Source organism: Zea mays, chromosome 5 (genome assembly GCF_902167145.1).
Source record: "Zea mays cultivar B73 chromosome 5, Zm-B73-REFERENCE-NAM-5.0, whole genome shotgun sequence".
In the NCBI taxonomy this organism is placed as follows: domain Eukaryota; kingdom Viridiplantae; phylum Streptophyta; class Magnoliopsida; order Poales; family Poaceae; genus Zea; species Zea mays.
The window spans coordinates 177,759,995-177,770,149 of record NC_050100.1 but is presented as its reverse complement, the minus strand read 5'-3'; the positions used below and the strand labels follow the sequence as shown (position 1 = coordinate 177,770,149).

General features: G+C 42.7%; 1 protein-coding gene across 6 annotated transcripts; it reads left to right on the top strand.

Annotated features, from left to right (window-relative positions):
- The first annotated feature begins 675 nt into the window (after positions 1 to 675).
- Positions 676 to 10,155, top strand: LOC100275271 (uncharacterized). Of its 6 annotated transcripts, none has more exons than XM_020553200.3 (4): positions 676 to 808; positions 917 to 1,620; positions 1,743 to 2,178; positions 8,921 to 9,956. In XM_020553200.3, exons 2-4 carry the CDS (start codon positions 1,079 to 1,081, stop codon positions 9,710 to 9,712), a joined length of 1,770 nt encoding a protein of 589 aa, XP_020408789.1. In that variant the 5' UTR covers positions 676 to 808; positions 917 to 1,078; the 3' UTR covers positions 9,713 to 9,956. The 6 variants fall into 6 exon arrangements, with proteins under 6 accessions (XP_020408789.1, XP_020408791.1, XP_020408788.1 ...); XM_020553202.3 differs by having other exon boundaries at positions 712 to 835; XM_020553199.3 differs by having other exon boundaries at positions 712 to 835; positions 909 to 1,620.

The window sequence follows — 10,155 nt, the reverse complement described above, 5'->3', positions numbered from 1 at the left end:
AGATACCCACTGATCTACCTCTGACCATGTTGTGTTATTTAGGGACAACACATCACTTGGTCCTCCATATGATGGTAACTGAACGGTGTCTGCGGGAAGCTGACTTCATCATATGCTTTTTATCAAATCCAAGCGACGAATAATTGTTTTATCTCCTAGATGATAAATATCACTGTAAAATATATATTTTATTATTTTTAAGATGTAAACGTATGGTTACCCTAATAGTTATCTGACTAAAAAGTTGGTAATAAAATTAGCTAGTTAACTATTAGTTAATTTTCTAAAAGTAGTTAATAACTGAATTATTAATTAGACTATTTGAATGTTTTCAACTAAGAGATGTTTGGTTCTTCTGCTAAAGTTTAGTCTGTGTCACACCCAATATTTTAATGACTATTACGAGTATTAAATATAGTTTAACTATAAAACTAATTACATAACTAAAGACTAAACAACAAAACAAAAATATTTAACCTAATTAAACAATCATTAGCAAATATTTACTTAGCATCCCACGAGTGAATCATGAACTAATTAGATTTAATAGTTTTGTCTTATGGTTTAATTTTTATCTGTTTAATTAGTTTTATAATTAGACTATATATTTTATATATTTTTAACCAAACATTCGATAGAACAAAGGCTAAAAATTAGTTAGGCAACAAACAGTGTCTAATAAAATCACAGCGGGGAAAAATAAGATACTGTCCCCGTCTACTTCCGCTTTTGCTGGCATATTTGATTCCCCCTCTTCATATTTCCGTTCCCCTGTACCCGCGTGGTCTTCGATCTTGCCAAGTTTCACGTTCGATCTCGCTGCCCCCCAAAACTTGTTTCGTAACCATCCTATTTTTTCTCTCGAATTCTTTCTTGTGATTAAGGCCTGGCTAATTTCTATTCTTCAGGTTTGCAGATCGGCGCAGTTTTGGTCGCAAAGGCGTGGTCGTTCTCCTCGAGCATCGATTTAGGGTTCTTCGGCTTTCTATGATCAGGAGGAGTTGCTGGATTATTTTATCAGGGAACAGAATGGTGTGATTCGTTGATTGGATTACAGTCTGGATCTCTCTTGCATCAAATGGTTGAGCAAGGCAAACCACGAAGCATCCCGACGAAGGCGAAGAAATCGCCGTTCGTGGAGGTAGAGGTTGACGAGATTGGCCAGGCTAGTGGGGTGGTGTTTGCAAGGGAATCACCGCTGGCGCCTAAGAGCGACCAAGGATGCAGCGTTAGCCATAGTCATGGCGACGACGAAACACATGAATCGGATGGGTGCGTGCAAAGCCAGGGGCTAGACGAGCATGGGTGGGTGGACTTCGGTCACTCACTGCAGCTGGTGCTGTTCTCGCGACAGTGGAGCCTCGCTGAAAGTCTTGTTGACCTAGCAGATCAGCAGCCGATGCTGGATTATGGCCTGTCGATTGCCCTTGATGCCATATGGTTTTTGCGGACGAAACAGGATCTTGAGGGGCTCAACAGTCTGATATCGAAGATTGTGGCCTCAGGGGCAAAGGATTTTGCAAGAGCAATCCTCAGGACATCGCTGCTCGCGTCATGTGTTGCAGCGTGCCAAAGCAAGGCTATCACTGTGGGTAACAGCAAGGAGATCGTCGCAGAGAGGTGACTTTGAGCTTAGATATAAATGTATTTATTCAGAATAGATTGCTTATTACCGCCCGAGTTTAGAATAGATTGCTTAATACATTATTAGTGATGTTATTTCTTTTGATCTTGAAATTTAGATTGCATGATCGTCTGCGAGATTGTCCAGGTGCTGAGCATCTAAAAATAGAGGCAGGTGCCAAGGTGCAGAAGTTCATGGAATGGGCTTTACAGTGTATTCATATGCATCATTGTTCTGAAGATACACATATGTACAGATGGAACTACAATACTCTCCAAGAGGTACAGCTTCATGTATCAGCATTTAGGACCTTCTTGGACATAGCTGGTGACAACTTAAGTGGCAAGATTTTTACTGAGGCATTTGATGCGGTCTGCTTCCCCCTTACACTCTTCTCAAGTTTATTTGAACCTGGATGGTCTTCTGGGAGTTCAGCAGTCTCCATTAAGGGCCTTTTATCATTGCTGGTGGAAGGAGGCGCTGACAATGTAAATCAGTGTTTTCTTGAAGCAGCGCGCTTTGGAAGTACTGAACTTGTACGCATTCTGCTGAAGGTAATTCTGTCGTTCTAATTAATCTTGACGTAGCAGTTAACAATTCTGTTTAAAAAATACTAACTGAGCAAATGAGCATGTTTTGCTTTCCTTTAGGAAAGTATTATACCCAGAGCTCTAGGTTGTTTTCTTAGTTTTTCTTATCTTCTACTCCATATCAAATTATAAATCGTTACAACTTTCTTCGAGAGTCAAAAACATCTCAAGTTTGACCAAATTTATATAATAAAATAATAGTATTTATGATACCAAACAAGTATCTTTAGATTCTTCATTACTTATATTTTCATAGTACACCTATTTGATGTCATAACTCTTTGTAATTTTCTATATAACTTTGGTCAAACTTGAGATGCTTTGACTCTCCAAGAATAACTTATAATTTGGAATAGAGGGAGTACTACTAGATAGGCAAATTTTGGCAAGTCATATAGTAATTTACAATGTTTTAAATTGACATACAGTTGTGGAAAATGTTTGCCCGAGCGAAGCCATTGCGGTTTAAGACGATATATTAACTTATAGTCATTTCTGATGCTTGTTGCCACCAAACTCTTTGTTTATGACAAATATAATTACTGGATGATAATAACATTGATTTGCACTCTGTTATGTAGAATACACACTTTTCTAATGAAAGCTTCCTATTAGAACTCTGTTTCATACATGTGGGAACTGCCAAACTTTGGACTGTACTTTGTTGTATATTTGGTTTGTATACATAATTTTACATTCAACTAACACATAGTCATTGGGAGTTCATTTTCTTCCTAAAGTATAATTCAACACAACAGGAAATCCAAATCATTTTGTTCCCAAAGTATAGGTAAGTTAGGGCAACTAATCTAATGGTCAAAATTGTGCATGTCCTTTGGTTAGTGTTTTTGGGCTTTGGTAGGATCATCTGACTGAACACACAGTAACTTCAAAATTTTGGATTACCCTGTTCCAGTGTTGTCTTTTGGTTTATTTTTTCTCGAACACGCAGGAGAGCTGCGTACCATTATATTAAAAGGAGAAAGAAATAGACCGAGGAATAAGAGATGCCTTACGGAGGTCTAAACGCAACAAACAAAAACTGATCCATCTAGGAAAAAGAACTCTAGACCACATCTGGGAGGGGGCAACAAGGTAGGACAGTCCTTTGGCCCCAGCAGATTCCCACAGACGACGCTCCTCCCCAACTTGAATTAAGACAACAACAATATTAGGGGAAAAGCTACCAAAGATGCATCTATTTCTATGAAACTCGGCCGGGGAGGGAAAGACCGTCCTTCCGGTATTATATTAAGAAGAGACCGAAACATGGTCCCACCGAGAAAATTCCTGAACCCTGGCCCCCATCACTAGCGGGTCGTCCCCGCCCACTCTACAACGTCCCAACTGGAGGGTGGCGCGCATGACATAACCTGGGAGCGGACGGGGTACAACAAGAGCATTTTTTAACCAAGCCCGAAATTCATCTCCGAGGGGGATGGAACCCATGACCTGGAGGTGCTACTCAGAAGCCTTAACCATTACGCTAGCGGCCCTTTCACATCTATTTCTATGATTCCACAACACCCAAACACCTAGCACAATAAGAGAGTTGAGACCATCTCTGAAAGGACCACGAACAACTTCACTGACTTCTTGCCACCACTCCATGAAATTTCTATTGGATGGTTGTGATGCCAAAACTTGCAGGCCGAATTGCTTGAGCATGAGGAACCAACATTCCCTAGAGAAGACACAAGCCACAAGTAAATGATCAATTGTCTCCCTTTCCTTATCACAAAGAGGGCATCTTTCCGGGTGATCAAGGCCCCGCTTTTCAAGTCTGTCTGCCGTCCAACATTTCTTAAGGGCAGCCAGCCACAAGAAGAAACGACATTTGGGCGGAGCCCAAGTTTTCCAAATCCTCTCATATGGCTCGAACTGCACAGATCCAAGAAAGAACCCCTCATAGGCAGCTTTAGCCGAATATTTACCATTAGCAGCCAACCGAAAGATATGCTTTTGCTGGTTTATGCTATTAGTATTAGTACATTTGCATGTTGTCTTCCTGCTTGAGCACTTGGGATTTAACTAACTTTTTACATTCTAGAATTTAGCATGCCCTTAAAGTACTTACAAACTAGCTAAGGTGATTTTGTGCTGTCCAAGGAATGGATTGGGCATATGCGCTTATTAGACTAAAATGTTGAGTTACTGAAGTAGATTGATTTTGTGAACATTTTAGCTGTCGTCAGTTATTCTAAATTTGGTCTGAAATATGCTCTTCACAGAAGTAACCATGTTCATGATAGTGTAACACTGTAACTACCATTTCTCATTATTTTGTTATCGTCTTACTCTTGAGCCTTTGGCTTTAATTATGTATGTAGACTCTAGACTATATCTTAAAGTAGGAACTCGTTTAACGAAAAATGTTAATGCTGAAGTGTAGTTTGAGATTTTTCTTTCTCAATTTTGGCCTGAAAAGGAATCTACAAGTTATATTGGCAAATAAAAAAACTTGTATACAAGAAAACTCTAAATATTTCTTTATTCAAATATTTTTCTCATTACACCAATGCAATCACATAAAAACAATATTGGTAAAGTGTTCATCAAGATATAGACCCCTCAAATTCCATAACTATTGACACTAAAGAATTACAAAAGCGATGGGTTGTTGAGTTTGGTATAGGCCACTGCAAAATTATGACATATGCATGAGCATGCACAAAACTAAAAAAATTTGTTCATGCCATACAAGATTGTGGTCATTTCCAGATAACTTTCTCCATAGTTGTAGTCAATTTCTGGAAGTTTTTTTGCTTTATGGGCAGGACTAATTGAGGTTGCCTGTAACAAATATAGAATTGTATTACATGACTTATTCCATTTATACTATGGGATCTTAAGGAGCCTATTCGTGGATGACATGGTTGGTGTGATCATAGAAAATATTCTCCTCGATTGAACCAGACTATCTTTCCTACCAGTCGCGGAGCACAGCACCAAAGCACGAGTCGGGGGGGGGGGGGGGGTGATTCTTGTTGCCACTGCTATAGAAAACAGTGGCAGGCTTTTTGCCCATTGGATTGCTTGTTTCTGGGCCACCGTTGGTACACTTCTTGGCAGGTGAATAAGAGGCAAACACCACTTGACCCATTCATTATGTACCCCCATCCAATGATTGGGCCAGCGGACTATTTGGATGCCTGCTCATCTTCTCTGACCAGCGGCAGCAGCATCTAACAACTGAGGTACTGAGGTCATTGCACGGAAGGGGGGCAGGGTTAGCTTTCAGCCTTTCACCCCATGCTTCCTAGATAGGAGACTTAGGAGTTGATTGGGTGTAGAGACACCTTTGGTCGTGAGCATGGAGGTTTTTCTTCTAGTTTAGATGTAGTGACAAATGTGCAAGGGTCTCCGCATCTGTCTCAACGGGTGCGAGGGGTAAGGAAGCTAGTTGAGCCGACTAGGATCTGTGTAGGTAGTTGGAACGTAGGGTCTCTTACAGGTAAGCTAAGAGAGTTAGTCGATGCAGCGAGCAGGAGGCGTATTAGTATCCTATGTGTCCAGGAGACAAAATGGAAGGGGCAAAAAGCGAAGGAGGTGGAGAACACTGATTTCAAACTTTGGTGCTCAGGAACAGTGGCAAACAAAAATGGAGTAGGTATCCTGATTGATAAGATCCTCAAGGATGAAGTGGTGGATTTCAAAAGGCAGGGAGATAGGATTATCCTAGTCAAACTAGTTTTGGGGATGTAGTCTTGAACATTATAAGTGCATATGCCCCTCAGGTTGGTCTCAGTGAGAGCGAGAAGAGGAAGTTCTGGGAAGACTTAGATGACATGGTCAGAGCAGTACCCACCAATGAGAAGATTTTCATAGGAGGAGATCTCAATGGTCATGTAGGTTCAACAAATGCAGGTTATGAGTTGGCTCATGGAGGTTTCGAGTATGGTATTAGAAATCAAGGAGAGGATATTTTGGACTTTGTTGTAGCTTACAACCTAGTGATAGCCAACACTTTCTTCAGAAAGAGGGATTCTCATTTGGTGACTTTTAGCAGTGGCCATCGTTCGAGCCAGATCGACTTCGTTCTCACAAGGAGAGAAGATAAACAAACATGTTTGGAATGTAAGGTGATTCCTGGAGAGAGTGTTGTGCCCCAACATAATAATCTTGTGGTGGTTGACTTCCGTTTTCGGATCCGTACTCATAGGGATAAACAAGCCAAAATTGCGAGGGCGAAGTGTTGGAAACTCAAAGGGGAGACATCCGAAGTTTTTAGGGAAAGAGTTTTTGTAGAGGGCGCTTGGTCTGAAGAAGATGCAAACAACATGTGGGTGAAGATGGCAACTTGTATTAGGAATGTGGCGTCAGAGGTGTTTGGAGTGACCAAAGGGAGTAGCGGTGAACCTAAGGATACTTTGTGGTGGACCGAGGACGTTCAAAAGGCTATAAAGGAGAAGAAACAATGTTACAGGAGCTTGTTCCATGACAGGAGCACGGTCAACATAGAGAGGTATAAGGTGGCAAAGAAGTTTGCAAAGCAAGCTGTGAGTGAGGCAAAGGGTTGAGCTTATGATGATCTTTACCGAAGATTAAGTACAAAGGAAGGGGAGAATGATGTCTATAAGATGGCTAGGATTCGGGAAAGGAAGATGAGGGACCTCAACCAAGTTAAATGCATTAAGGATGAGATGGATCAACTCTTGCACATCAAACAGAGGTGGCAGAGATATTTTGACAATCTTTTTAAGGGTGAGAATGAGACTATGGACACCCAATTGGATGACTTCTTTGATGATTTAAATAGATGCTTGGTACGCAGGATCCAAGAATCAGAGGTCAAAGAAGCTTTAAAGAGGATGAAAGGGGGCAAGGCGATGGGCCTGAATGGTATCCCAATAGAGGTGTGGAAATGCTTTGGGGATATTGCTACCGTTTGGCTCTTAGTAACCAGGTTCCCGGATCGATGGGATCGAGGAACGGGAACGTGGTACACGGTACGCTACTAAAACTAGGATTTAACACTACTGGAACGAGATTGTTCCCACGTTACCGGAACGGAACGAACATTCCCGGAACGAGGAGCATGGCTAAGTTCCCAGTTCCCGGTTACTAAGGTTTGGCTAACCAAGTTGTTCAACTATATTTTTCGATCAAACAAGATGCCTGATGAGTGGAGGAGGAGTACATTAGTACCAATCTTCAAGAACAAGAGAGATATTCAAAGTTGTACCAACTATCGAGGGATTAAGCTTATGAGCCACACTATAAAGCTATGGGAGAGAGTTATTGAGCATCACCTGAGAGGAATGACGCATATCACCACGAACCAATTTGGATTCATGCCTGGAAGGTCAACCATAGAAGCAATTTTCCTAATAAGATAGGTCATGGAGCGATATAAGGAGCTGAAAAAGGACTTGCACATGGTTTTTATCGACTTGGAAAAGGCCTATGATAAAATACCTAGGAATCTCATATGGTAGGCATTGAATAAGCATAAAGTCCCAACAAAGTATGTTACGCTCATCAGAGACATGTATGACAAGGTTGTGACTAGCGTCCGAACAACTGATGGTGATACAAATGTTTTTCTGATTAACATAGGATTACATCAAGGTTTAACTTTGAGCCCTTATCTATTTGCCTTAGTGATAGATGAGGTCACGAGAGATATACAAGGAGATATCCTTTGGTGTATGCTTTTCGCTGACGATGTAGTTCTAGTAGATGAAAGTCGAGAAAGAGTAAATAGAAAGCTAGAGTTATGGCGTCAGACCCTAGAGTCAAAAGGATTTAGAATCAGCAGAACCAAAACCGAGTATATGAGATGTGACTTTGGTACTACAATTAGTGAGGATGGAGATGTAAGCTTGGGAGGCCAGGTGGTACCAAAGGACACCTTCCGTTATTTGGGATCGATGCTACAGAGAGATGGTGATATTGATGAAGATGTTAGCCATAGGATTAAAGCGGGGTGGATGAAATGGCGTCAAGCATCGGGAGTCCTATGCGACAGGAGAGTGCCACAGAAGTTGAAAGTCAAGTTCTACAGGACGGCGATTAGGCCTGCTATGTTATATGGGGCTGAGTGTAGCCTACTAAGAGACGACATATCCAACAACTAAGTGTCGCAGAGATGCATATGTTGCGTTGGATATGTGGGCACACAAGATTGGACCGAGTGAGAAACGATGACATACACGATCGACTAGAAGTAGCGTCAATTGAAGAAAAGTTTATTCAACACCGGTTGAGATGGTTTGAGCTTGTCCACCAGAGACCCACAAAGGCACCGATGCACAAAGGCATCATAAGCCGGAACAATAATGTGAAGAGAGGTAGATGACGACCAAACTTGACATGGAAGGAGGCAATCAAAAGAGACTTGAAGGAATGGAATGTCCCAATGGAGTTGTGTTTGGATAGAAGTGCTTGGAAAGAAGCTATCCACGTGCTCGAACCGTGATTAGGCCTTTTCCCTTTTAGTGCTCTCAAAAGCTTTCCCCCCTCCCCTTTCTCTCTCTTTCTATTTTTGGTGATATCTTGTTGGGTTTCAACTCTAGCCTACCCTAACTTGCTTGAGATTAAAAGGCTATGTTGATGTTGATGTTAGATGTAAATAACTACTGAAAACCTGTCGTATTATCCTAGAAATGTCAACTATTGTATTGATCTCTTAAATATATTTGAAAAGCGCATTTCACAAAGAACACCATGACAATGCAACAGTAATGTTTGGCCCCTTATGCAGGTCGCATATCAGAATAGCTTGGCTGTGGACACCGATCTGGCTCTGGTGTATGCCTCACATTACTGCAAGTTCAAAACAATGGAATGCCTAGTTGATGAAGGGAACGTGAGTTCTTTCCTTGGCCCTCTGATAAAAGCTGCAGAGCGTGGGTGCTTGCAGGTTGTCCACTGGTTCGTCAGTCGAGGCGTCTCTGACATTGAGATGTGCCTTGCCCTGACGACTGCTGCCTCCAGCGGCCATTTCGTAGTGGCGTCGTACATGCTTGCACATATCCCTCAGCAAATCCTTGAAGCTCTCAGCACACAGATCCTCAAAGCCGCGAGGGGCCAGGGCAGCAGGCCGCTTGATGGTGTCACCTTCCTTCTGAGATCCAACTTCCTAAGAGACGCAGCTGCAACATATGAGGCCGCAGACATCATTGCAACCGGGGGCACCAACGGTGAGCTCCCGGACCTGGTTGCCTTCCTGAAAGAACACTGGTCCCAGGACGCGTTTGCTGAAGGGGTGAGCGCCGGTGAAATGCACTTCGTGAATGTCATGAGGGTCCTCAGGAGAGGGGCGTCCCCGATCTGCCTGGAGGACCTCCCGCCTGAGATGGTGCTCGGCATCACGTACCTGCCACTGTACCGTGAGTGCCTGAGCGCGGGTGGGCAGCTGTTGCCCCAAAGGCTGAGGGGGGAGCTGCTGGAGGCGGTGCACCGGCTCGGTGAGCCCGTTGGCCCGGAGAGCCAGGGGAAGGACCTCGTGCTGGCACTAGAGCGCCACATGCCGTCGTTCTTGGTTGGATCCTGAGATGTTTCCAGGTTGTAAAAGAAGCTTGTGCAGGCTATACCTTGCTTTAAAAAATTGTATGGAGCAGTGTTGATTACCAACTTCTGGCTGCGGTGGAATCAGCAATAGATTTGGCGCGTCACATGTCTCGTGATCGTGTAGAAAGATTTTGTTTTTGTTTTGTATTTTGCATGAGAAAGAAGTTTCTTTCTTGATTGCCTATTGAAGGGGCCTGTTCTTGTTGCCAGCTGAGCTCTTCCAATTATTTTCCGGGCTGCGCACGAGACGTACATGTGTGCTAGTGGTGCTGTTAGTCTAGTTTGTGTTGTGTTGTGTTGAGTGTATGCGTTGTGTGCGCGCGGGCGCGTGTGGTGGTGCTAAGAGTAGTTTCTGCGTATACTGGGCCTTCAGTGGTATGCCTGGTAATCTCAATAAGTATCGCTTTCAAGACATGGATTCTTCAG

Bases quoted from the DNA above. Each gene is read 5' to 3' on its own strand.
- LOC100275271 (NM_001348914.1), top strand. From the start codon at position 1,079: ATGGTTGAGCAAGGCAAACCACGAAGCATCCCGACGAAGGCGAAGAAA. The intron at 1,621-1,742 runs GTGACTTTGAGC...CTTGAAATTTAG, and splicing joins AAGGAGATCGTCGCAGAGAG to ATTGCATGATCGTCTGCGAG. The intron at 2,179-8,920 runs GTAATTCTGTCG...CCCCTTATGCAG, and splicing joins TTGTACGCATTCTGCTGAAG to GTCGCATATCAGAATAGCTT.